Genomic DNA, 24,901 nt, shown 5'->3' on the forward strand with positions numbered 1-24,901 from the left:
GCCTCAGTAGTGAAGTAATCCACCAGAAGGAAAGGACTGCTTTGTAATTTTGAACTGAAAACACTCTTTAAAACTTCTTAAAGAGATAACCGTCTAATCAGTGTGTATGCTTTTTCTGTTTTCTGATAGAAATGGAATTTTTGTCTGTTCTGAGTTGGAAGATTTTGAACTTCTTCTCCAAAGACTGTCTTACCTTGGGGGAGTACTGCAAAATCCTCACCCTGTTCCAAAATACAATGCTGCAAGTGGTTTGGACTTCCATGCTCGTTTTGTCCTTCACTGTTTAGAACATAATTTGCAGTACCTGTTATACACTTACTTAGACTATTACAGGTATGAATGCTTTTCATCCCTCAAATCTCATGCAGATTTAAATAATGAAACACAATTTTAATGGTTGGCTGTAAGAGTTTTCCTTGACCTTTCCTGTGTGGCGGGAAAGACTACTTGGGTCACAGCAGTGTCATTTAATGAAAAACTGTGGGGCAGTGAGTTAGATTTCATGCTGTATTTTGAAGCTTTGTTCAGGTTGTCAATACTAATTTGTGTGTCAGTCATCAGAGGAAACAATTACAGTTGTAATTAGTATAATGTTTTAAGCAATACAATCTTAAATGAGGCAAGACAACTAGTTCTTCAGAAACTCACTTGAGCACAAGTATGAGTTCATTCTTGGTACATTTACAAATAAAGAAATTGCTGGTTTCCATCTAAATTAGGATTAGTTGGGATTTGAAGAAGAAAGCAATATTAGGTATTGGAACTATATGAATACTTTCCAATTAATGAATACTTTGCAATTAAAATTTCTTAGCTGTAACTCCGATCCAACAGTGTAATTATTAAGAAGGTAAAAGTGGAGCAGAAAAAAGCCAACAAATCTTTCTTAGGTTTTTTTTGTTTGTTTGTATAATCAGTTTTCATTTGCATAAAATATTTAGACTATGCAGAGTGGTATTTGTGAGTCAAGTCCCTTCTTTGGAAAGTGTTTGGGGTTGTCAGGTCTGCAAACTATTACTTTGATTTACGGAAACAAGCAAGCACAGAAACATAATCTTAAAGAAGGGAACTGTCAGAGGTGTCTTACCAGCTAAATCTGTACACCTTGTAGAGAAGGGTGATGTGATTTGACTCTTTGTAAGAATGGGTGAAATAAGTCACTGTAACACCAAGTCAGGTGCTCTTTATTTTTAATGCAGTGTTATATTGGGGCAGAGCAGGGTTACAAATACTGTATTTTCACTGTGCTGCTACTCATGTTATTTCCAGTTTAACTCCTTCAAATTGCCCTATTTTGGATAACAAGGAATTGCATGAAGCGCATCCCTGGTTTGAATTCCTTGTGCAGTGTCGAGGGGTTGCCAGTAATCCACGAGGTAGGAGTCTGGCCTCGCTCAAGAGGTGGTCCGATGTTTACGCTGCTAGCTGAGTGTTTGGCACAGCTGGGTTTAATTCTCTGCTCTGCTGCAAACCTTATTTTGACCATGGCAAATCATTTACATGTGCATCAGTTCCTCATCTCTAAAATGTAGATTATAATTCCTACTTAATCTGGATTTGGTGGCTGTAGATATGTGAGAATTATTTTGTGTATGATCATCATTACCTCCAATTTGATTATATTCCCAACAGTATGAACAGAAGGAGAATTCATAAGAAAATGCATATACTATTAAAATTAAAGCTTCCTCTAGTTCTTGTGGTGCATTTTGACTTCTCTGCCCCTTGGATTATGTGTTTGCTTTTTTTTTTGTTATTGTCATTGAAAATCATTAGAATTTGTGCCCTTAACTCATTCACTTTTTTTTAAAACATTTCATCTTTTGTAGAGTCACAGGTTAACAAATGATAAAAATAAGCCCACGTGAAGCTTTTCCAGAAAGCATGATCAGTATAGGATAAAGAATTGAATCAATGCAATGCTAAACTGTGGGACTCAATCCAAATCAATCTGTGTAGGTAAAACTGTGATTTGAGATCAGGGAAAGATTGGTAAGATTTAGAACAGCTTATCTGTATTTAGAAGTATATTGAGAAAAATCACTATTGAAAATTTAGCATTTTTCATAGTCGTAGAACAGTTTTAATGCATGATTTAATGATTTAATACTGGTGTTTTGCATGAAATTAAATCTCACTTTTTTTCTTTTAAGATCCAAAGATGATTTTTCAGGCTAGCCTAGCAAATGCTCAGATCTTGATTCCTAGTAATCAAGCCAGTGTGAGTAGCATGCTACTGGAAGGACGTACACTATTAGCACTTGCTACTACAATGTATGCACCCGGAGGTATTGATCAGGTACTGTGTGCAACAAATTATTGATAAGCTTTTGGAGAAATTCTCAGATGGTGTTGAAAACTCAAAGGAATATGTTAATAAAAAAGAGTAGAGCGGTTCCAGGTTACATGGTTTAGAAATAGCAAGGCACAGTGGCTGTGAGTTGGAGTATTTAACTCCTTCATAACAGTTACAGCTGAGAGTGTTTATAGGCACTTGCGTTCCTCAAATACTTTTAGTTTGGAAAAATATTTTCAGTAAACTTTTCAAATGGTGTGCCTGTATTTGTTAGACAACTGTTCCCTTTTGTAGTCATTTGTAGTTAAGTAAATGAAGCAATGGGTAACTGGACTGCTCTTCTGCTTGGATCTGTACAGGTGTTACTCAGCTTCCATATTTTATTTTTAAAGGCTGTAAATGTGGACACATATCAAAAACTTCAGCTTAATGGTTAGATTGTGTTAACCAGTTGCATTGTGCTATAGAAATCAACAAGCACATTATAAACAATTATACTTTTAAAAGAACAGTGCTTGGTGAAACACATGTTGGAACAGAATTTATTAATACAGATAGCTTTTTGATGCATAGCACAGTAACCTAAAACATCAGGTGCTGTTGAAGATATGTCTGATATAACTTAAAAGGATTTTACAGGAAAAAATGATACTTTCGGTGTTGTCACCGTATGTCAAATTCCCATGAGGTAGTTTTTTTGGTGCATTCAGAGATTGTTTTTTTGTTTTCTTAATACAGTTTCTTTCTCCTAATGAAATAATTTTGCTTCCTTGCAATGTAGGTTCTTCAGAATGAAGGTATGGAAAAACCTCTAAAGAAAGTTGATCCACAGCTCTTAAAAATGGCATTGACTCCTTACCCCAAACTCAAAGCTGCTCTCTTTCCCCCGGGTACTTCTCATGGAATTTTGCCACCTGACATCTCTCTTTACCATCTTGTTCAGGTACACAAAATGCTTCTCGGTAGTGATTTTTGGCAGAACGAAAGTAAACTAAGAGAAGTTTGTTTTCAGCTAAAGCCTGGAGGGTGGGGACCGTATGTTGTTTCCTTGGAATCCTTAATTTGGAGCTAAAGTTTATAGCTTCATTCTAAGCAGTTTTTTAAAATGGTATCTAAATGCTGTGAGTCTGGCTTCCCCTCGCTTCCACAGACGTATAAAGACATCTGGAATGTTTAACTTCAGCAGTCCTGGAATGTCAGAGAAGTGATATTCTTGCAGTGTTCAGTGGGCAGGTTGTTTAGTATTACAAAAATTAAAATGTTTTTAATTGTCCAAGGGAAACTGAAATTTAGAATTAAAGGTTAGTGTCTCATGGAATGTCATGACACATTTCTGGGCAAATGCCTTTTACTTCAGATCTGTGGTATGAGAGAAACTGAAAGTTGGAAGAAATGCTACAAATTATTCATTATTAAGAAAGTGTTAACTTTGCTAAGATCGCAGTTTAGCAAAATACTTAAGCATGCTCTTTCCCTATTTCCTTAGACCAAAGTCTAAACCTTTCCTTGCACTTGTTTGCATCCTGATCCTGCGGAGTACATAAATATGTACCTTTGAGAGAGAACTGCACAAGACATGTCACTGCTTGATAGCAGCACAGGCCATTCCGAATTGTCTGCTATTATAGCTTCCTAAAATATTCTATAGTCTGGACTGATGTGAAAATCTTAAGCTGTCCCAATATATTTTGTTTCTTCTCTTTCAGTCATTAGTGCCCTTTGATCCCACTAAATTATTTGGCTGGCAGTCAACAAATACTCTTGCTATATCAGGTATGTTACTTTATATGCTTTATAAGTTTTATATGCTTTTCTAGCCTGAGCACCTAGGATAAAATACCTTACAGTGCAATGATTTGGCAGGTAAACTTATTCAAAAGGCCATTTCTTATACAAAAAAATAGTGTTGTTTACTAAAATTTTGTTTTGAAATTAAATCCTAGATAGGTGTAACTTTTCCCATTAAGCTCTTCACAGACAGAATTTTTTCTAAATGTATTATGAGACAGAAAAGCAGTATTTTCTTTTAAAAGCAAGTTGAGGGCGTAAGAAGTGATCTAGAGTTCCAATTTTGGAATTTCAGTGGGGTTTGGGTATGCTGGATTTGAATTAGAACAAGAGGAGATGTATTCGATTGTCATCTCATGTTTTGTAGCTGAAAGCCATTTTCTATGTTTAATTCAACTGTTTATCAGCTCATAATAATGATGATATTCTTTCTAGATGCATCAAGTGACTTTCCTCATTTTTCATCCCCTGAACTGGTGAACAAATATGCTATAATGGAACGACTGGATTTTTTGTACTATTTGCACCATGGACGTCCATCATTTGCTTTTGGTACATTTTTGGTCCAGCAGTTAGTAAAGAGCAAATCCCCCAAACAGTTGTAAGTCTTCTCAGAAATGACAGTCGGATGGTTCTTTTGAAGTTATAATCTAGCACATGGAGTAACAATAATCCTCCCCAACAGCAAATAAGTGGTGTGCATTGCATCACTTGAAATTTTAGGTGTCCTAGGAGTCTATTCAGTCTAGGATCGAGTAGGATAGAAATAAAATATCACCTAAAAGAAGGTGAGCTTTATTTTGAATTACCTAAATAAAATCTGCACAGTGAAAGTGGGGAATGAAAAATGTTGCAGTCATATCAAACACAGCTAGGCTTTTCTTCTAGGGACCTGAGCCTCTAGATGACTGTAGAAAAAAGATGCCCCTTTTCTTTGACATTTCCTAAGGATGACACTTCTTTAGTTAAATTAATAAGACAAATAATGTACTGGAGCTTGAAGGAATGAAATGTTCTGGCTGAAGCTTCAAAATCATGTGTTCAAAAGGATATAGTCAAATTACACATCTTGCTTGAATATATTAAATTTAGTATTGAATATATTCAAAATTAATAGGAGGGACATCAGAACACATCACTTTGTTTCTAGAATGTCTTGTTTGTTTATTAGTCATTATTTGTTTCTTTTCAACCTTTCTATACAAATCAGTTTCTCTTGTGTAAACAGCTAAGATATGGGCAAATAGAAAAACACACGTTAATGTAAACTGAAGTACCTAATAATTTAAATGACAGTCAAGCATGCACGATTTTTTCAGTTACTACTCCCAAGTGACTAGTGACAGGACTAGAGGAAATGGCCTCAAGTTGCGCCAGGGGAGGTTCAGGCTGGATATTAGGAAAAAGTTCTTTACTGAGAGAGTAGTGAAACATTGGAATAGGCTGCCCAGGGAGGTGGTAGAGTCACCCTCCCTGGAGGTATTCAAGGAGCGTGTGGATGTGGCATTGTGGGATGTAGCTTGATGGACATGGTGCTGTGTGGTGTTGGGTGGGTTGTGGCTTGTTGTTGGTGTGTGGTGGGTTTTTTGTTTTTTTTTTTTTCAGGTTGGACTTGATGATCTTACAGGTCTTTTCCAACCGTAGTGATTCTGTGATTCTGGTTTACATGGGGAATATTCGTGTTTGAAAGTTGGTTAAAAACTGTACGTGTTAACTGGTGTTCTTTTTGTTTCAGGATTCAGCAAGCAGGAAATGAAGCCTGTATTTTAGCTCTTTCTTTCTTCAGTGTACCTTCAGTAGGAGCAGCCTGTGTGTGTTTTCTAGAATTGCTCGGTCTCAACAGCCTCAAACTCAGGGTCAATATTAAAGTTGCAAACATAATTTTCAGTTACAGAACTAAAAATGCAGAATCTCAGCACAATCAAATGAGAGAATCTTTGGGTAAGGATGTCTTTTGTTTGTTTTAAAGTAGGGTACTATGTATTTATTGGGAAGAGAAGCAGAGGTGGATTGAAAGATGGTGCCTAACTTCTCAGGAATGCAGTAAAAGCATCCTGTCCTTTGAAGAGCTAAGAATTTTGCTCTTCTTCTATTCCTGCTGCTTCCTAATTTTGAAGGTGCCTTTTGAACCTGGCATACCAAATAAGGCAGGAAGACTGTAATGTGACATGCAGCCAGAATCACAGGAGTATCTAATAGGCGCTGTCGAACAGCTGCCTAAGGCTCAGTGTAATATTTAGTAAGGTTCAGCCTAATGTTGTAATAATATAACTAGAGGATTAAACAAAGGGACGTTACCAAGTCTCTTTTCTCTTTCATACTTGAAAACTGTCTTACAGCTGCAGTGAAATCAGATGTTCAAAGCTGTAAGGAAATTAAATTTATCCTAGGAGTAACTTCAGAAAGTTGAATTTCTGATTATAGATCCACAGGTGTCTTGGTTTTTGTGCCAACTAGGAAACTACTGGCATTTATTTATATTTTCCTGATCATTCTAAAAACATGTATGTTTTTTAAAACTATAGGTAGAGCTTATTTTAAAAAAAAAAAAGGTATGTGATTTGAAAGTTGAAATTATTTTTTGAAATCATGTAGCCACTTTGATGCCAGACTTGGCATAGTTATTGAAACATTTAAATTAATAGGATTTGTTCTGCTTGTTGATTCTGGTACTTTTGAAAATACTACCCTTACTCTAATCTCAAGTGGCATTTCAGAAATAGTCTTACGTTCTTTTAAACAGTTGAAAAGTTAACAAAATTGGCTGATGGTGAAAAAGCAGCAGCAGCAGAAGTTCTTGTCTCCTTAGAAGAAGCCTTTTGGGATGCAGTTGAGCATCAAGGAATAAAGAAGTGAGTAAAACATAATTTAAAGGATTATGCTGGCAAATTGAGATCGAGCACTGAATTTTACCATTTGTGCATTCAGGTAATATTAGAGAGATCCGTGTGTGTTTTATTGCTGTAAACTGAACAACAATATTGAGTTTAGAATATAGTCTTGGTATTTTAAATAATAGAGGTAATATATGCATACTGGCAAGTGCAGTCAGCGCGTTAGACTCACTGTTCCACAGAGCTGTTGCGGCACACTTGGAAGGGAAGACTGTCAACTTCTTTTCAAAGCCTACATTGTCAGGACAGGACAGTTTACCTGCCGTGGTAGGTGGGAATGTCCACAGGGTGTAGTATGGAAGCTTCCATAGTGGAATGTGACCTAATCTGTAGTGAAATCAGTGGAACTGCTGGTGCTGCCATTTGCAGGCAATGGATCTCCGGCCACATGATGAGTTTGTACATTGTTAACATCGGGTATAAATACCAGTTTATTACATCTGAAGCTCTTTAAATTCCACGCAGGACATCTAGTGACTCTGGAAGGCAGTGGTCTTTGGTAATGCAGTTCTGTAAACTCCATAATATCGGACTGAGTACATCTTACCTAAAGGAATGTGCCAAATCCAACGACTGGCTGCAGTTCATCATCCAAACCCAGCTGTACAGCTACCAGCCAGATGAGGTAAGCTATCCTTGTATGATCTTAAATGAAGATAGAGTTTATCAAGAACATTCTTTGTCTGTGATGTTCAAAAAAAAAAAAAAGGGGGGGGGGGGGAGAGAAAAAATAGCTTCTTTTAACAAGAGAATATCATATTGTGGATACAACATAAAATTGAAGCCTCATCCATTTTCAGGGAGTTAGAAGTTGTCTCAGGATGCTTGATAGCCTCTGATGATGATAGCCTTTCTCTTAGAGCCAGATTTCCTATCTTTTCTACTTTTCTCTCCCTCTTGGTATGTGAAAAGCTAACACAAGACCAAGGAAATTGACTCCAGAGGGAGCTGACTGTTCAGCAGATATATAATCATATGCTTCTAAGAGCATGAAAGCTAACTATTAAAGGAGAAGATTAGGAAAAAAATTCCCTGTTTGAAAAATCTTATGTGAGATTATTAATCAGTAGTGGAGAAAACAATTTTCAGAGAGGCGTGATTTGAGTGTCTCTCTGAAGGGAATTGAACACAAAAGTATTTGCCAAGAAGGGACTTAATTTTCTTTTTATATTTAGTTAAAGTAATGACATACTGTTTGTAAGTTTAAAATCATTTAGTTAACTGGTTTTTTTATGGGAGAGTTACTGTATGTTCATTGTAAGTTTTAATAAAGCCACTTATCTTTCCTTTCAAAACTTGCATCGATTTTTGTATAAGGATACTTAAGCTTTTGAGAATCCAAATCTTCCGGTTTTGGTTTTGAATGTAATTTAAAAATTAATAAAATATTACCAATATGTAAAAATGAAAAGCAATTTGGGAAAAGTAATGTGAGGAAGCTAAGTGCAAAATTCCAGGTAAGATGATACTTAGCAGGCCTCGGATTTTAACTTGGATCTCTTCATTGTTTTCTTGAAAAGAAAAATACGTAGTTACACAACAGCAACTAACCAGACACTTTTCATGATACGCTGTTAGCAGTACGAGAGATACGACAAGAACGAGTGTCCCTAGGAGGCATTTTAGCTTCATGTAAATGGATAAGCTTCAATATTTTATTAGAATAATTCACACTTTTTCCTCTCTAAGTCTCCAAAAATGTTCTAAAAAATCAAGTTTGAAGAATGTTTTATTTGTCTTTTCTGTGTACTTAATACTTCAGTCCTTCTTCCCCCTCCTTCTCTTTGGATGTCACTCTGTAAAGATGCTTTTGGTTCTGTTTTCCTAGGTCATTTCTGTCCTTCAAGATTTCACTCCCATTTTACGAGATCACTTGATGCTGGCATTGGAGAAGTTACCATTTTTGTGTCCTGATGCAGGGAGTCCTGAAAACAGTGCTGCCAGTGTGTTCAAGAGCAAATATGCAGATAGTCTCTTTCAAATCCTTTTGCAATGTCAGGGGAACCCCAACCCTTCATGTTATCTTTTGACTGAAGGATTGAGAGAGCACGCTCCCATCCTGAGTGTTTTAGCAGCATGCTTCCCAGTGAGTATTGATGAAGTTATTTATCTTTTAGAGGAATAAGTAATAAAAAAAGTGGTGGTGTGCATAATTATGTTAAATGGTAGATATTCATCGAGGTTTTTTCCTCAGTTTTTGTAGTAATTGTGAATAGTATGACACATTTGGCCGAGTGATACATAACGAGGTGATGTTTGTCTCTGGTTATTATAAAACCATCATTTTGCATTTGACAGGATGCAAACATTATTCATTGTCTCTGTGTTTGGATAATTACTACTGTGGATGATGCTACCAGAGCTGAAGCAACAAACCATATTCAAAGCTCAGCAGAAAATTATGAATGGGATCTTCATGACCTATCAGTTATCTGGAAAGTCTTTTTAAGAAAGCAAAAAAGTAAAACACTTCTAAATGGCTTCCAGCTCTTTTTAAAGGTAAGGTAATGTCTTTTTAGTGGTATACTTGAGTGTATCTCAAATCGTCTTGGAGAGGAGATGGCCTATAGATTTCCCCTCTGTCTTGCTATTTGTGGCCTAGATAACCTGGGTGTAATCCACTGAAAATCCCAGTCAAGTAAGAAAATCTTTGCATGGAAGTTCTTCCAATTATTACAAATTTGCAGATCATATATCAACCTTGCATGCGTTTTTAATAAATGAGAGCTTTATTATTCTGGTACTGAGGAAGACAAATTCTACATTTATCGAGGTACTTTTAGGAGAGAATGATAACCTATTTTTGTGTCTTAAAGGATTCCCCTTTACTGTATATACTGGAGATGTATGAACTATGTATGAACTGTAAAAAATATAATGAAGCTAAAACCAAACTGGACAAGTTTCAGGAAAGTCTCACAAAAGTAAGCAAATTATTTTTCTATAATTGTCTTTGCTTTCATCTTCCCTTATTAGAATGTGATAAGCATCTAATGTCATATATGAAAATAATGAAAAAGGGTATGCTTAGAATGATCTAGGAGCTGATTTGCGAAGCAGGAGGTTTCAGCAGATTCTTTTCATTTCTGGCAGTTGATGGAAAAATGTTTTTGACAATTCAAAACCCGCAATGCATTTTTCTAAATCATTTTAAGTTAATATGGCAGATTGAAATACAATGTCGTCCTCCTGGTGTGAGCAGTTTAGTGTTTAAAGGTTGGCATTGACTCAAGTAGGACAACTGTTGGTAAATTTAATTATTTGTGGTGAGTAAGTGTGGGATATTCTCTATTCTATATTGACCAGGGCATGTCAATACTGAGCTGATAAATCAGTGACTTACAGGGAATATCTGTTTAAGAAAGACAACTTTTGTGAATATGTTTCAAAGTTTCTGAAAAAGTCTGTGATACTGCTTTAGTTTTGGTAGTTGCATAGACTTTTCTTTGAAAATGACTCAGTGAACTGTATTACACACTGATTAAAACACTGATTTAGCAGTTGATTTTAGGAGGACCAAAGCGTTTTCATGCAGTGTTCCTTGTTTTTCACATACAGACTTTTTCACAAATTATTTCAGTTCTTTCCTTTCCATCACAATTTTCTAGTTCCCTGAGTATCTTGGTAACTAACATTCCATGTCATTAGTGGTTTTCCTTCCTGCAATTCAAGCAAAGGCTAGATCAGTTTCCTTTCCTGTCTGCTACTCACATAATGGATATGCTTATAAAGTATACAGTTGTATGACAGGAGCTATTAATCTAGCAATTTATTTTATCTATCCATTTCTGAGCCTTCTTGCATCTTTTATCTCTTCCATGATTATCAGGAGTAATTGGTGGTCACCGTGCCATAAAATTTACTACTTTCAGATCAAAGTCAAACATACCTCAGGGGTAGATCAGTGCCCCCTTGGGAATGGCAGTTCATTGTTTTTTAAAGAAGGAGGTAGATCTGGTACACCTTCCCTTTCCAGTGTGATTCCCACCAAAATGCAGAATATATTTGCAAAAAAAACCCCAGCACTTAAAAATCTTTATCTCCACAGCTTAAAAGTGAAGATGAACCAGCAGCTTCAGAATTGCCTGTGCAGTGGTTGGAATCACAAGCATTGGTCCTTCTTGAATTGATGATGCAGCAATGTAGAACAGAGTATGAATTAGGAAAGCTCTTACAGCTGTTTGCTGCAGCAGATAATCTTCTACTCGATGGTAAATACAGCTTCCTCTGTTAGATGATATTACTGCTTTAATCTCAAGACCAGATACAATGTTTCTGGAGTGACCAAAAATGTTTAAGTGTATTCATACTGTTTTATTTTTGTATAAGAATTTATATAACCAGAGGTGGTCCTTACGGTGAATCCAGTGGCGAAAATGTAATTGTGTGAGTAAGTCTGTTTGGGAGAACAATTACGTGCAAGTGTTGGTGACGAGTGCACAGATTACGTACAGAAGTACTTTAGTTGCGGATTTAGAGCTTATTTGCAGTCCCATGAAAGCTTTAGAGTGTAAAATCTGTGCTCCTTCTCTGGCAGGGTTGCATGCTGAAATAAGTAGCAGAATTTCCTCAGGTTTAAAAACCAGCTGCCTTTAATTATTTATACTCTTTTGAAACAGGCCCTTACGTGAAGAAACTCTGTGCACTCAGTGAGACCCTGAAGGATTCCTCCATATCAATTAATCGCTCCATCCTAACAAGTTACAATATGGAGACATTTCAGAGTGAGTGCAGATCAATTCTGGAGCAGCTACAAGAGAAAGGAATGTTCTCGCTGGCTCGGGAGGTAGCAGCACTAGCTGAACTGCCCGTGGACAACGTAGTTACCCAAGAGGTACAGTATAGTTAAATAGCGATACTCACCTCTTAATATTCCTATTGCTGGCAGTATTGAGAATGTTACTTCTCAGTCTTCCTGAAACACAAATTTTTCTTCAAATCACTTTTTATTTTAAATGCAAGTACACCAAACAAGTTGACTGTAAGTGCTGAGCTGAAAAGGACAGTGTAGCTTTCCTTATTCTCTTACTATTTTTACTTGCTATAAAATCAGTTTTATTTGGTGAGAAAAATAAATGGATTTGTTGCATATTGAGACACTTAATCTAAATTCAGTTTTTAGGTATTTTAGCCATCCAGTGGGATTTTTTCTTTTTTGGAAAGATGGTTGTTTAAAAGCTTTGTGAATTTTGCAGGTTCTAAGAGATCTACATCATTTAAGAGACATTGGACAGTGGCATCAAAAGCAGACAAGAACTGAATTCTGGAAAAAATGTAATGACAACTTCATGAAAAATTCAATCTCCAGCAAAGCTGCATCTGATTTTTTTTTTAACCAGGCAAACACAGTATTTGAATCTTTAGCTCATGAGAAGATAAACAGCATTATGGAGAGACATTTGTTGCTTACCCTAGCTGGCCATTGGCTAGCCAAGAATGACTCGGTGTCACTGCAAAAATTAGAAGAAATAGAGAAGCAGATCTGGATTTGTCGCATCGCACAACAAACGTTATCCATAGATGAGGGGTCAGGCAAGTCGAGATTTTCCTCCCATGTTGTAGTGAACAGGGATCTTACCTTTGATAACTTAGCTAAGGAGTTTGCTTTTTCAAAGCTACCTGCTCTGAACACACCAAAGTACTTAAAACTAGAGGGTCTTGCATTCAGAGAGTCTCAACAGACCCTGACTAACGATGAGGAGGAATCACTCAAGTTTCTGATCGGCTGCCTTCTCGATGAAGGAAGTGTGCATGAAGCCAGCCGTGTTTGTCAGTATTTCCATTTCTACAACAGAGACGTTTCAGTGGTATTGCATTGCAGAGCTCTGGCCTCGGGGGAGACTGATCTAGACAAATTACATACAGATATTCAGACTCTCCTTGTGGCAAGAGAGAAGACATCTGAAAGCAGTGCATCTCAGCAAAGCAGAGTCCCAAGTGGTAAGTAACACTAACCAATTCAGCCACTTGACAAGTAATACCGTTGTTGGGGTTCCACTGGATTCTTCCTCTTTTGTTACAGTGGTAATTTCCCCAAAAATTTCTGTGGAAAATAAGGTCTTCCTGACAGCAGGTTATCTCCTTGGTTCATAAATCCTCTAATGAAAGGAATTAGAAGCCTTTTAATATACATTGCTTCTATGTGCCTCAGACAGGGTGTTTCTGTATACAGTTTTTGTAATCTCTTAACTGTTCATTTTTTATAGTTCACAATTCTGTTCCAGTAAAGTAGCACTGAACTTCATCTATGTTCCTGCTTTTGGAATACACACTCTAGCAAATCTTCAGTGTGTTTCTGGAGTTGAAACGTGGAAATGCTTTAATTAATATTTTATCTGAATTCTTTGTACATTATAAAGTGTTTAGTTTTTCTTATTACTAGCAAGGCTGATAATGTTTATATATAAAGTACTCTGCATATTTGTGAAGTCTGAATGAGAAAGCTGTCAGCTGGAACATTACTTTCTAATACTAACATATATAAAGCTTAATAGGAATAGAAGAGAATAAATGAAGCCTAAGCTATCAGAAAGACTGCTGAACCCTTATGCTCTCTTATGCTTAGGAATTTTACATCTGAGGTATTATTGTGGATATTTTGGCTCATTTGTGTTCTGTTGTATTGTTTGTACCCTAAAACTTAAAAAAAAAAAAAGGTCACAGGTATCAAGAGTTCCGTTTCAAAGACTGAGAAAGTATTATGTATTTGCTACAGATTTCTGGAGTCTTGCTCCAAGTATAAGGCTTGTTGGTGTTATCTGTCTTTATGAGAAAGGAATTTATAGTATTTTTGTTTCCAGCATCAAGCTTGGAAGACTGGACACACATTGCGGCTCTGTCTCCAGATGATCAGGTTGTTACCAGTCTGAAGGCTCTCATAGATGAATGTGTCCATGGAAGAAACTACTGCAGACAGGTTCTCTGTTTATATGAACTTTCTAAGGTATGTGTCTAGTAACATTATTGAAGAAACAAGTGGTTTGTATCAAGCTGTGCTGTGGAATTTTGTGGAGGGAAAGCTAAAGAGCGGTGAAAGTACTCATCAGGTGCATGAAACAAGCTTCAGAGGGTGAAATTACCGAGCCTTTGTGTGGAAAAATATCCAGATGCTTCCTAGGCATGAAGTGTTGAAACTAACTCAACTACCAGACTCCCCAGGCCCCTACCTCTGACTCTGCTGAGCCAGATTTCAGCCTGTGTCTCTTTGATGTGCCTTTTTTATAATCTTTCAAGCATATGTTGTTCATCCAGCACTTTGCTTTAGGCCTTTGTTGTGGGATGCCTTCATAATCAACACCAACCCAGAAGTAGACAAAGAGATAGCAGCTGCCTTAGAAGTTTTAGCATAGAAGTGCTCTGCAGGCTCCACGCAGTGACAGCTCTTTACCCAGAGGCTGCGCAGAGGAGTGGCTAATAAGTTCCAAGTGGTTTGACCCAGACAGTGATAGGAGAAGTAGCAGACTGTTGTTTGCTGCCTCTCTGCACCTTGACCTTCATGACTGCCAGCAGCCCACCTCTGCTTCTTCTCCGGAGGGTGTTGCTGAACACTTCTTTCAGGGTACAGAACCCCTTTCTGTGGTACTTGGTCCATATTGTTGGACCGTAGCATTAGTTTTTTCTGAATAAAAACAGTAGCATGTGTGCTGAAAATATTCATATCATCTTTATCACAGAGGTTCTTAGATTTTCCTACAGAATTTTTCATGCCTCGAATATTCGGAGTGAGTGCTTCAGGTTTGAGCTACTAAGTAGTCGTCGTATGACTGGCTTGTTCCCTTTTACACCATCCATATACTTCTTGCCTGAAGCTGGATGTCCATACTTTTGAATTAAGAGTTGATCATTGTGTTTATGAGGTACATTTTTTGATTAATTTGTAAATTTGTAAAGTTGGAATATGTTACAGCAGAGTATTTTCAGAGCCTCACCAACTCCTCTTCCAAATGTAGCAAACATAAAAACTTGTATATCTTTTTCACTGAGAGTTTGTGGTACGTAGAGAAGAGGAGAAGGAACCTCATAAGTAAAACTTATGTGGTAAAACACAGTTCTTTGTTTGGGAGGAAATATTCTTGTCTTTCTTTGAGGTATTTTAAGTGTTAAGGTTTATATTTGGTTCGGGAAAGAATCTCTGTCCATGGCGACAGCTCTGGGAGTATTAAACTTCAAATACAAGGTACTTAGATGCCATCCTGATCTGGAGAACATTAATACTGAAGATATACAGATGAAGGCACTGTTAACTGATACAAGGGCAGATTATGTTTGCATTTTTTGAAACTGAGTTTTGTCTGCGTCTCCAGCAACCCCCTCTTGCATTAGCTCATCGTTCAGAAGATGTACTGCAGGTCAGTATATGTTCTGGACTGGAATTTTTGCTATGTAGAATCTTCTAAGTGTATGTATGTTTCTTAGGAATTGAACTGCTCCTACAGTGAAATGTCAGCCCACAACCCTGAAAAAGTGCTTCGAGCAATTCTGTCGTCCCGTCAGCCGGACAGATGCAGGAAAGCTCAGGCATTCATCACCACGCAGGGTCTCCAGCCTGAAACTGTGGCAGAGCTAGTGGCTGAAGAAATCATGCAGGAATTACTGGCATCTTCAGAAGGGAAAGGTAGGAAAGAGGCTTGATTTTAGCGGTTTTGGTTTGTAAGTGTGGTATTCGTGTGTATGAAAAATGGTCCTTGCTCTCGAGATATTTCAGTGCTAATTGTAGTCAGTAATGTTTGGGCAGCTCTTGTATAAGGTTTGTAAACCTTGTATACCTTATATAAGGTTTTATACAAATGTTTCATTTTAGTTATTTTTGTGTCCAGTGTGGTGTTGCAGTATTTAAGGGTTTGTTTTTTATGGATGTAAATTTAATATTTTTTAAAAAAAGGGTTGTTTGGGTTTTTTAATCATGATCTTTGCAGCCCCTCATCATCTGACTTGGAAAGACTCATGTTAATTTCTTTGTGAAAAGCGTGGCCAAAAGATTTTCCCTTTTTTTTTTTTTTTTTACTTTGTGAAATGAGGGATGTTCCTCAAAACAGCAGGAATTTATCTGGGGGACTTTTCTATTTGAGTAGCTTCTACTTTGCCACAACATTAACAACAAAGTTCCATGAGAAACAATGAGACATCGGATGGAGACTCATAAGTCCGGTTGTGCTCTCCTCTGCTCTGACTGTCTTCCTCTCTGCTCCCCCTCACTCTTGCTGCTCCCCTTGTACCAGTTCACTTGGTTAGCTCAGATGATTTGGTCCACCTCCTTCAGAGGAGTTGATTTACTAACCCAGCAGAAAACAAATCCAAAACCGAAGAGCTTTCTGTTCATGAGTTGAACTGGTTCATAGAAGAGTATGAATCAGAGCCACTCAAGGGATGGGTTAGGATTGTGTTGCATAAGGAAGAGGAGCAGCAGCAGCAGCCTGCTGCTTTTGTGAAATTATAGGTGTAATTACAGTAGCAATACAGTTGTTCAGCAGGATTTCATTGGGTTGAACTGGCAAAGAAGTAGTATCTGATTCTTAAATCTAAGCAGTAAGATACAAAAGTGTCTTTAGAATTTTAGTTCCAAGTCCTAGGTCAGTCTGGATGAAGTTATATTGGTTCGTTTGGGTTTTTTGCTATTAACCTAGCAAATTTCTCCTGAACAGTTAGCACTTGTGACATACTCTCTCTGTGTGGACACAGGACAGAAGCATGTTTTGAACCCTGCAGCTGAGAGTCAGGCATTCCTACAGCTTGCTAAGCTGTGCCAGGATCATACATTGGTTGGCATGAAGTTACTGGATAAAATTTCCTCTATACCACGTGGGGAACTGTCATGCAGTAAGTAAATGGCAAATAATACTTGATGTAACTAGTGTGTTACTAAACATGGCATTACTTGGATTAAAGTCACATCACAAAGAATAAAAGCAATGCTGATGGAAGCATCTGTTACTGATGTCAAATTTGATATTAAATTAATAGATCTGCGTATATGCACAGTAAATAAGCATGTTGCTTAAGTGTTGCCTCAGTTTACTTTCCAAACAAAATACAGATTTTTTTGTGTGCTGACAGCTGGGAAATGCAGTCAGTGAGTTACCTGAACTTCTGTAGTTCTGTGTTACAGAAGGAGGGTACTGTGACTTTCTTCATATTAATCGCAATTTGAAATAGCTTTCTTTAGCCATTTGTTAAACTAACTTTCTAGATCTTTTGTTACTAAAGTCCATTTTACACTTTGCAGCTTTATATACCGTGGAGCTGTTGTCCTTGAGTTTATAAAACATCGCCAAGGTACTTTGGTACCATTTTGCCACCGCTAACCAGCAGTGGCAAAACAAGATCATTTACTTATTTACTTAGACTGTTTTTAAAAAAAGTTTTATTATGGGCAGTTCATCTCTGAGGAAAATGAATGAGGATAAGATTTTAGTGTGAGTTGTCTCGTGAGTATTAACGTGGGCAGAACTTCCAATGCTATTTCATCCAAAGTGGTGAGGAAAGAGCATCCTCTAGAACACATTCTGCAGAAGCGAAAGCACGGCTGAAGGTAACGTTGAAACTGTTCCATTAGAATCCAGCTATAATACTGCAACTTCGGAAAACCTTTGTGAGAAAATAAGTGATTAAAAATACCATGTTCCTTGTAATCTTTATGTCCCTAACACATTTGTCCTGTTGTCAGATATTAACTTACCCCTTATTTTGTCTGGTTAAGTAATATAGGGGTGAATATTAGTATTTTCATGTATGGCTGACGAAAAGTAAGGAAAAGACCCTGAGGAAACAATGTTGGGAATTACCAAATTGTGCTGGAGGATGTCTTTGACTGGAGTCTCTGATAGAGTACTCTTTTACAGGTAGAGGTATAATTGGTTTGTTTCAAAATATGTTGTATAGGTTTCTGACATTAACTGTGTTCTTTTCAAAACGGCATTTTTAAATACATCATGTACCAGTTCGTACAATACTACTGCTTTTCTGAAGTGAGTTGCATGGTGCTGAGAGTAAGGTCTAGGACTCTGCTGTGTCATGATTGCTTTACAGTATTAGACCAGGCCTTCCACAGAAACTGGAATATGCTAAGATGTGCTGGTCTGACTCATTTATTTAGTGTATGGTATTTCTGAATGATTTTTCAAACCCAGATGCAAAACTTGTGGCCTTTCTTTTTGCAGTGCAGAGCTGACTGGTAACAGTGGGGTGCTGATGTGTTATTACACGCTTGTCAATCAGCTTTTGGTGGAGGAGGCTGGAAGTTTTGTGTGTGGAATAAAATAACATTTCAGAAAATGATCCAAAAACCCCAGACTTTCCCACAGATTGGGAAGCCAGGCTGAATGCATACTGTTAGAGAAACTGTTACTTCTTAAAATTGCATAGGACAGAACCATAATAGCTCAACTTTCTGATGCAGTTCTGCTGTTTGTAACTGGAAAGGTTGTGTATCCTCTGCAGAGATGGCATCACTTTTGGAAAGAGGCATGATAATTAACTTCCTCAGCTTATTAAGTGAAATGCCTGAGTTCTTCTATTCTTCAGTTACAGAATTGCTGATTTTGGCCCACAGTTGCTTTAGTTTGACATGCCACATGGAAGGGATCACTCGAGTCCTCCAAGCAGCGCGGCTTCTCACAGACGAACATTTGGCACCTAATGAGGAGTACGGACTTGTGGTATGTGTCTTTGATGCCATGTGTGTTTATCCAGATGCTGTATGAAGGTTTCCACGTACACGTTAGCAAATAACTTTGCTTGTGAGCGGGGCCGGGGGAGTTGGTGGGCGATGGAGTGGAGTACAGTCTTTCACCTCTGGTTGACTGGCCTTGTCCTGCCTGTCCCTAGAAGCTAAAGGCGGGTGTTTGGTCTGATGTGCACAGGTGATGATTTTTATGTCAGAGAAGCTCTTAGAAGGCTTCTCTGGAAAAAAGGAGGTGGAGACAGTGGAATGCTGAGGTGGCAACAGTGTAGTAAATCAGAATAGAATGTCAAAGTAATTCAACTACCGGTGAAATATGATGGTTTGTATTACTGGGCTGTCATGCATCTTTAAGTCCTGCCTTGAAAGGACTCCTGGAGTCTGAGACATGCGTAATATAATGGTGTTACTGCTAAAAGGTTCACTGCATTTTTTATTTGGTAAAGTTATGTCCTTTCACCTCACAGTGAAAAAGATGCAGTAGGTTGGTTTAAAAATAAAACTCCCGTGGCTGTAAGGGAACATCTGCCTGCCTAACGCAACTCGCTGTGCCACATAGCTGTGTCGGCCAGCACAGCACTCTGGCCTCACGCAGCCTTCTCCCTGGCGCTGACTGCTTTGAGAGAGAGGATTTTTCTGCTTTCCTTTGAGCTTCATGCTTACACTGTTATTTCCACAGGTTCGTCTTCTCACTGGAATTGGCAGATACAATGAAATGACCTACATATTTGAACTGCTGCATGAGAAACACTACTTTGAAGTGCTCATGAGAAAGAAATTAGACACAGTAGGTGGAGGGGGATGAAGGGGAGAAAACTTTCAGAGAACTGTGTTGGCTACATCGGAAACTGATATTTACACAATAAGGTGGAATTATTTGGGGATTTTAATTACTGGCGTGTAGGAAGTGTTATTCAAGTTTCATAGTAATAAATTAATTCTGGGGTTTATTCTGGTTTTAGTTTAACAAGTTTGTTATAGTTAGTTCAGTGCGGCAACAAGAGCATCATTGAAACTTCAGGCTTGGGAATGTCACTTTGAGTTTTCATGTCCTGCTTTGGTTTTACTTCTAGTTAATGTTTCATGGGTTTTTAAAAATCATAAATATTTACAGCTTTCTTGTAACATAAATAAAGTAATAAACAAATGTCAGTTTTGACATTTGTATGTAAAGAAATAAATGCATAGGTGCTGGATTTTCTTACCTGACATAGCATAATATTGCCATTGTGTTTTAAAATAGTATGGAGAAACCTCAAAGAGTGAAATGATCACTTTTTGGAAAATTGTACCAGAACAGATTTGCTTGTGGGTACCAAAATGCGAATAAAACAAAAGCTCTTCAAATGTTAATCTGATATTCCTTCATCTAACCAGAGCGGGACATTGAAGACAGCTCTGCTGGATTACATCAAGCGCTGTCGCCCAGGGGACAGTGAAAAGCACAACATGATAGCCCTTTGCTTCAGTATGTGTCGAGAAATTGGAGAGAATCATGAGGCTGCTGCTTGCATACAGCTGAAACTCATTGAATCTCAGCCATGGGGTGAGTGGAAACTGCAAAACCAAGGAAGACAAGTTTGTTGAAGAAGGAAGTCGTGATGGGTGAATGTAGTTTTGATTGCCTGTGCTATCCTGGTAACATCCATTAAACTTCCTCTGACTGGAAGGAGGGTCCTGTGTGCCAGGCTTGGGGTATTCTTGTGCTGAACGTTTTATCTGGCTGCTCTGGTGTTTTTCAAAGAGTTATTTTTGGCTCTTACCAATGTAATGTTCCTGTGGCACCACATGTGGGGAGGTAAGGACACGTGCACGTTTTCCTCACTTTAATAGGATGTGACACAGTGGGTTTTAATATAAAGTGTTGGGGTTTTTATGTTTGTGCAAGGTAACTTGTTAACATCTAAACTTGTGAGTTCTGTACAGCTGGGAGAATGCTGGGGAGCAGACAGGGATCTCACTGCGGAGCAGTTAGCCAGTACCATAATGGCAACTAGAACAGAAGCTATGCCAAATGGTTTTCTGAATTTATCTGGTAGTAGTCAGTGCTGGTATCTACCACAAATGTACGATTTGGATTTCTTTTCAGTTCTTCAATCACTTGACTAGGTTCCACAATAGCTTTGGTCCACTAACTGAACAGGCATCCCTGTTCCTTCACACTTTTTTAATACAAAATTTTTTTCTAATCTTTTGTTGCTTTCTGAAACAACACTAGGGACAGACTTGGTACCAGGAGGTACTTTTGTAACTTGCTTGGTCACCTTTATAAATAATTGGTTATTCGGTTTTCTTCCCCATTTCAGAGGAGTCACTTCAGGATGTTGCAAATTTAAAGAAACTGCTGATGAAAGCTCTGACTCTCTTTATTGATGCCGCAGAAAGTTATTCTAAGGTAAAATGAGATGGAATTGTATGACTTCTGTACAGCATTGGGAGCACATAAGGAGTGAGCTGAACTGGGAGAACAAAGCGAGCTGCTTTAGGGAGGAGGGTGTGCAGAATCCTGTCCCCGTAGAAAAGGAGCAAAGGAGTCTCCTGCTCTGTTAGCTCAGCAGTATCCCAGCAGTCTCAGAACACTGCTGTATCCAAGAGCAGTATGCTGTTCCCTCATCAGGCTTTAACATTGAGGGTTACACTTAGGTTCCCCAGTTTGAGAGGAGTGACCATGAGCTTAACGGGCCAGAATAGAACAATACAAAGAGTGTTTAAAAACTGGCGTGACTGTGATGAAAGCAGTGTTTGTGGTGAGTGAAGCCTCATTTAAAACTAGTGGAATACGATCAGTGATGAAACTGCAGTGATCTAGAAGATGAAATACTAGACAACTCTGAACTCACTGTTGCCCTCAGGAATATTTACTGCTTTCCTCTAGAAGCACACTTCAGAAGCTTGCATTTGTCTTTCATTTATTAAACAGGACTCCTGTGTCCGCCAGTCCTTGCGCTGCAGGCGGCTAACAAAGCTGATAACCCTCCAGCTGCATTTTCTCAACACTGGTCAGACCACTATGCTGATCAACCTGAACAGACGGAACCTGATGGATTCCATCATGTCCTTGCCTAGATTCTATCAGGTAAGGTTGGCTTCCTCAGCTGTTATTTTTTCTGAAAATGATTGTTTTAAACAGCAGGTACTGAAGCACTCCACTCCTGTGAGCGTAACGCTCAGCTCTTCCACGTGGCCACCCAGTCCCGTGACTTATCCCATGGTATTGCTGCAGATGGGACCAAGCTTGGAAATGGAAGCGCAACCCTGGTGTGGACTGATGCTTTTAGCGGGCCTTGCTGCCATCGGACAGCCAGGACCTTGGCTATCCAGTGGCTCTTGTGCTGCTGAGAATCTACACTTGAGCCCTGAAATCTAATTTGCATTGGCATCCATCATTATTTTGTAAACTTGGAAGTAAGAAAGAAAAGGGCTTTTTAAAGAGAACAAACAGCCCCTCCCCTGACATCTTGTTAAGGGGTTAAGGAAAATTTTTTGCGGTATTTTGTTACCCTTGTATTTCTCTGGAACACAGCTGCTCTCAAGAACAGCATTAAGAGATGGGCCAAGCAGAAGACGACCTAGAATATCCTAAGTCTTCTAAGTATAGGAGTGTTTCTGTGCAAGAATAAACTCCTCCTGCTTAGTAGTTCCAGCATCTGTTTTCCCTGCAGGCGGCTATTGTGGCTGAGGCTTACGAGTTCGTTCCAGATTGGGCTGAAGTTCTGTACCAACAAGTGATCACCAAGGGCGACTTCACTTACTTCGAAGAATTTAAACAACAAAGACCCCTGAAGCCTGGCCTATTTGAGGAAATTGCTAAGAAGTAAGTAGTTCTGTGGTCAAATTGGAACTTTCTTTTCCACAGGCTACTCTAGAGGAGCAACTGCATGTTTAATACCATGCAAGTCTTACGTTAAATGTTAAAACCTTCTATGTAATAAAGCGTAGTATATAGGGACTTGAGATCTATTTAGTTTCTTAAGCATATTGTGGGAACAGCACTGGATCTACCATTTTTATTGAGCTGGATAAATAGTGTGCCTTAGGGTTGGTCAGATAAAATCTTTTTTAAAATGAATCAGAGCAAAATAAACCAAGAGAATGAAATGTACATGCTGAGCACAACCTCGTTAAGAAATACAGTTCTTTCTTACAGTTCTATAGCAAGATAGTTTTACACTAATAGTCTGTGAAGCCTTTCTGTTTCAAATATACGTACAATTATTTTCAGAGTTAAACAACACCCACCTACTGATGCTGCTCTGAAAAATCTGAAGAAATTGCTCGCTTACTGTGAAGATATCTACACATACTACAGACTGGCTTACGATAACAAGTTCTACGATGTGGTAAATACGCTCCTGAAGGATGCACAGACTGGCTGTTGCCTTAATGATATGTTATCAAACTAGAACCCAGCCTCCGGGGAGACTGGCTCTGGCAAGTACCAGTGCCACAGCTGCTTGCATGGAGTCTTTAACAGACATTTTTATCAATTACCTGCTTACAATGATACAGGTACTCCAGAAAACGTGGTGGTTGTAAATATTTAAAATGCTGAGACTGTGTTAACCTAAAATTGTGTTTTGTATAATAAATCCTACTGTTTACAAAATACATGACTAACCAGCAAATACAGAGTGGCACAGCGGATGGTAAACCAGAGATCCAGCAGTCCTTTACAGGAGAGGTGTGGACGATGGCTCACCATAGGAATTGTGCCTAAACCAACAAAAGGCTGAACTAGGACGCGCAGAATATCCAGTACGCTGACAATGAAATAAGCAGGAGAAAGTTTTAGATAGATGCCAGGATCATCCGTTCCTTGATTCCAGTCTGAGTAGCCTGGTTTTGTTTTCTAGCTTAGTGATGAAGTGAAATAGTCTTGTACAACTCTAAACTTAATTTGCTACTGTCTTGGAGTGAAAGTAGTAATCAAGCACAAATCTATTCGTAATGGTTATTAGATTTTAACTCCTTTCCACGCTTAGACAGCCCTATTGGGCAGACAGTTGCTAGCAGCACCCTGGCAGGAGCCAGCAACCGGAGTACTCTGCCACGCAGATATTTTTGCAAGTTTACAGGAGCTGGTCTGATTTAACTGGGGAGGGGCACTAAGACTCGGGCACTGCTGCAGGCAGAAACCCAGGTTCAGCTCAGATGCTGTAGGCTCCCCAAAACAATTGCAGCCAGCAGAGCTTCCAACTAATCCAAAGACATTACCTCCTGTCCAAAACGGGGTGGGGAGCGCTGACAGCTGACTGCAGCCTACAGACAGGTTCTACATAAAATTAAGCAGTGATAACATGCTATCTCTAAACATTATCCGAGCAAAAATACAATGCCATAGCAGCCTAGTTAATTAGCAAAGAGACACTAACTTGGATTTCTACCTTACAGTCTCCTTTTGGTTGCTGAACATTCTCATGCTAGCAACCGCTGCATACGATAAATACTTACTTGCACAGTATTTATCTCAAATCTGCAATGGCAGCACTAGGAGTTGTACACAGGTATACATCGTACAAGTCACAGCTCCTTTGATAAATAAAACATTCTGTGTAGGGAGGATTATGCCTGAGCAGAACACAATTTAAAATTCCAGTTCTAGTCAGTCTCATCAGACCAAATTAGTCTGAGCTGGCTGTGATTAATCTAAGTTAAATAAGAGCTAGCAGGCTTTTAGCTTACAGTTCCTGGCATGAAAGAACCTCGAGCTAGCCTCCCAAGAATTACCATCCCAGATCATTTAAAAATTTGGGACCACTAATAACAGGAGGGATCTGGAAAAACACCTGCCTTGTGGAAGCACTCACATATCCCATCCATATTGGGAACAAACACCTGAGTAGACAGCAAGTTGTCAGTGCCGGACTGCTGGTGGTACCAGCAGCTGCCAGCTGGAATAAAATAACTGCTCGCCCTGGTAAGGGCCACCCTAAAACATTCCCAAGGTAAGTACAAGCCACTGAGCTCGGCCCTTCCAGCAAGAGAAAAGGTTAAGTTGTCATGGAAATGGTGGGATTACGGCAGTCCTAGAAGTACTTTGTTTACCATCAGCATCTGTAAGAGCCTGATCATAAGAAACAGCCATTTTACAGGAATGAAATCTTGCCCCTCCGACACCAGTTATGCTGCAAGTCAGAGCAAAGACCAGCCCTAGTGCCACAGGCCCAGCACACATCTGGTTTGCAACTCTGCCACCTGAAGTATTTTTAGTAAGGTACTAGAAGAATTGTCCAAAGACAGCTGTAG

The 24,901-nt window shown here is 38.7% G+C and overlaps 1 protein-coding gene across 1 annotated transcript in view; it reads left to right on the forward strand.

The window, feature by feature from the left end:
* SPG11 (SPG11 vesicle trafficking associated, spatacsin) overlaps nt 1–23,257 on the forward strand; it is a 35,549-nt gene extending 12,292 nt beyond the window's left edge. Inside the window, exons 16-40 of the mRNA XM_059823683.1 lie at nt 130–333; nt 1,270–1,376; nt 2,154–2,299; nt 3,078–3,239; nt 4,003–4,069; nt 4,520–4,685; nt 5,820–6,025; nt 6,828–6,936; nt 7,444–7,603; nt 8,807–9,064; nt 9,277–9,477; nt 9,795–9,902; nt 11,027–11,189; nt 11,598–11,812; nt 12,174–12,918; nt 13,779–13,921; nt 15,394–15,592; nt 16,657–16,794; nt 18,499–18,632; nt 19,335–19,442; nt 20,033–20,201; nt 20,962–21,050; nt 21,576–21,731; nt 22,318–22,469; nt 22,878–23,257. Of these exons, the coding sequence (XP_059679666.1) occupies nt 130–333; nt 1,270–1,376; nt 2,154–2,299; nt 3,078–3,239; nt 4,003–4,069; nt 4,520–4,685; nt 5,820–6,025; nt 6,828–6,936; nt 7,444–7,603; nt 8,807–9,064; nt 9,277–9,477; nt 9,795–9,902; nt 11,027–11,189; nt 11,598–11,812; nt 12,174–12,918; nt 13,779–13,921; nt 15,394–15,592; nt 16,657–16,794; nt 18,499–18,632; nt 19,335–19,442; nt 20,033–20,201; nt 20,962–21,050; nt 21,576–21,731; nt 22,318–22,469; nt 22,878–23,058 (4,486 nt within the window). The 3' untranslated portion in view covers nt 23,059–23,257. The remainder of the gene's footprint in view (nt 1–129; nt 334–1,269; nt 1,377–2,153; nt 2,300–3,077; nt 3,240–4,002; nt 4,070–4,519; nt 4,686–5,819; nt 6,026–6,827; nt 6,937–7,443; nt 7,604–8,806; nt 9,065–9,276; nt 9,478–9,794; nt 9,903–11,026; nt 11,190–11,597; nt 11,813–12,173; nt 12,919–13,778; nt 13,922–15,393; nt 15,593–16,656; nt 16,795–18,498; nt 18,633–19,334; nt 19,443–20,032; nt 20,202–20,961; nt 21,051–21,575; nt 21,732–22,317; nt 22,470–22,877) is intronic.
* The last annotated feature ends 1,644 nt before the right edge of the window (nt 23,258–24,901 follow it).

This window comes from Gavia stellata, chromosome 13 (genome assembly GCF_030936135.1).
Source record: "Gavia stellata isolate bGavSte3 chromosome 13, bGavSte3.hap2, whole genome shotgun sequence".
Classification (NCBI taxonomy): Eukaryota; Metazoa; Chordata; class Aves; order Gaviiformes; family Gaviidae; genus Gavia; species Gavia stellata.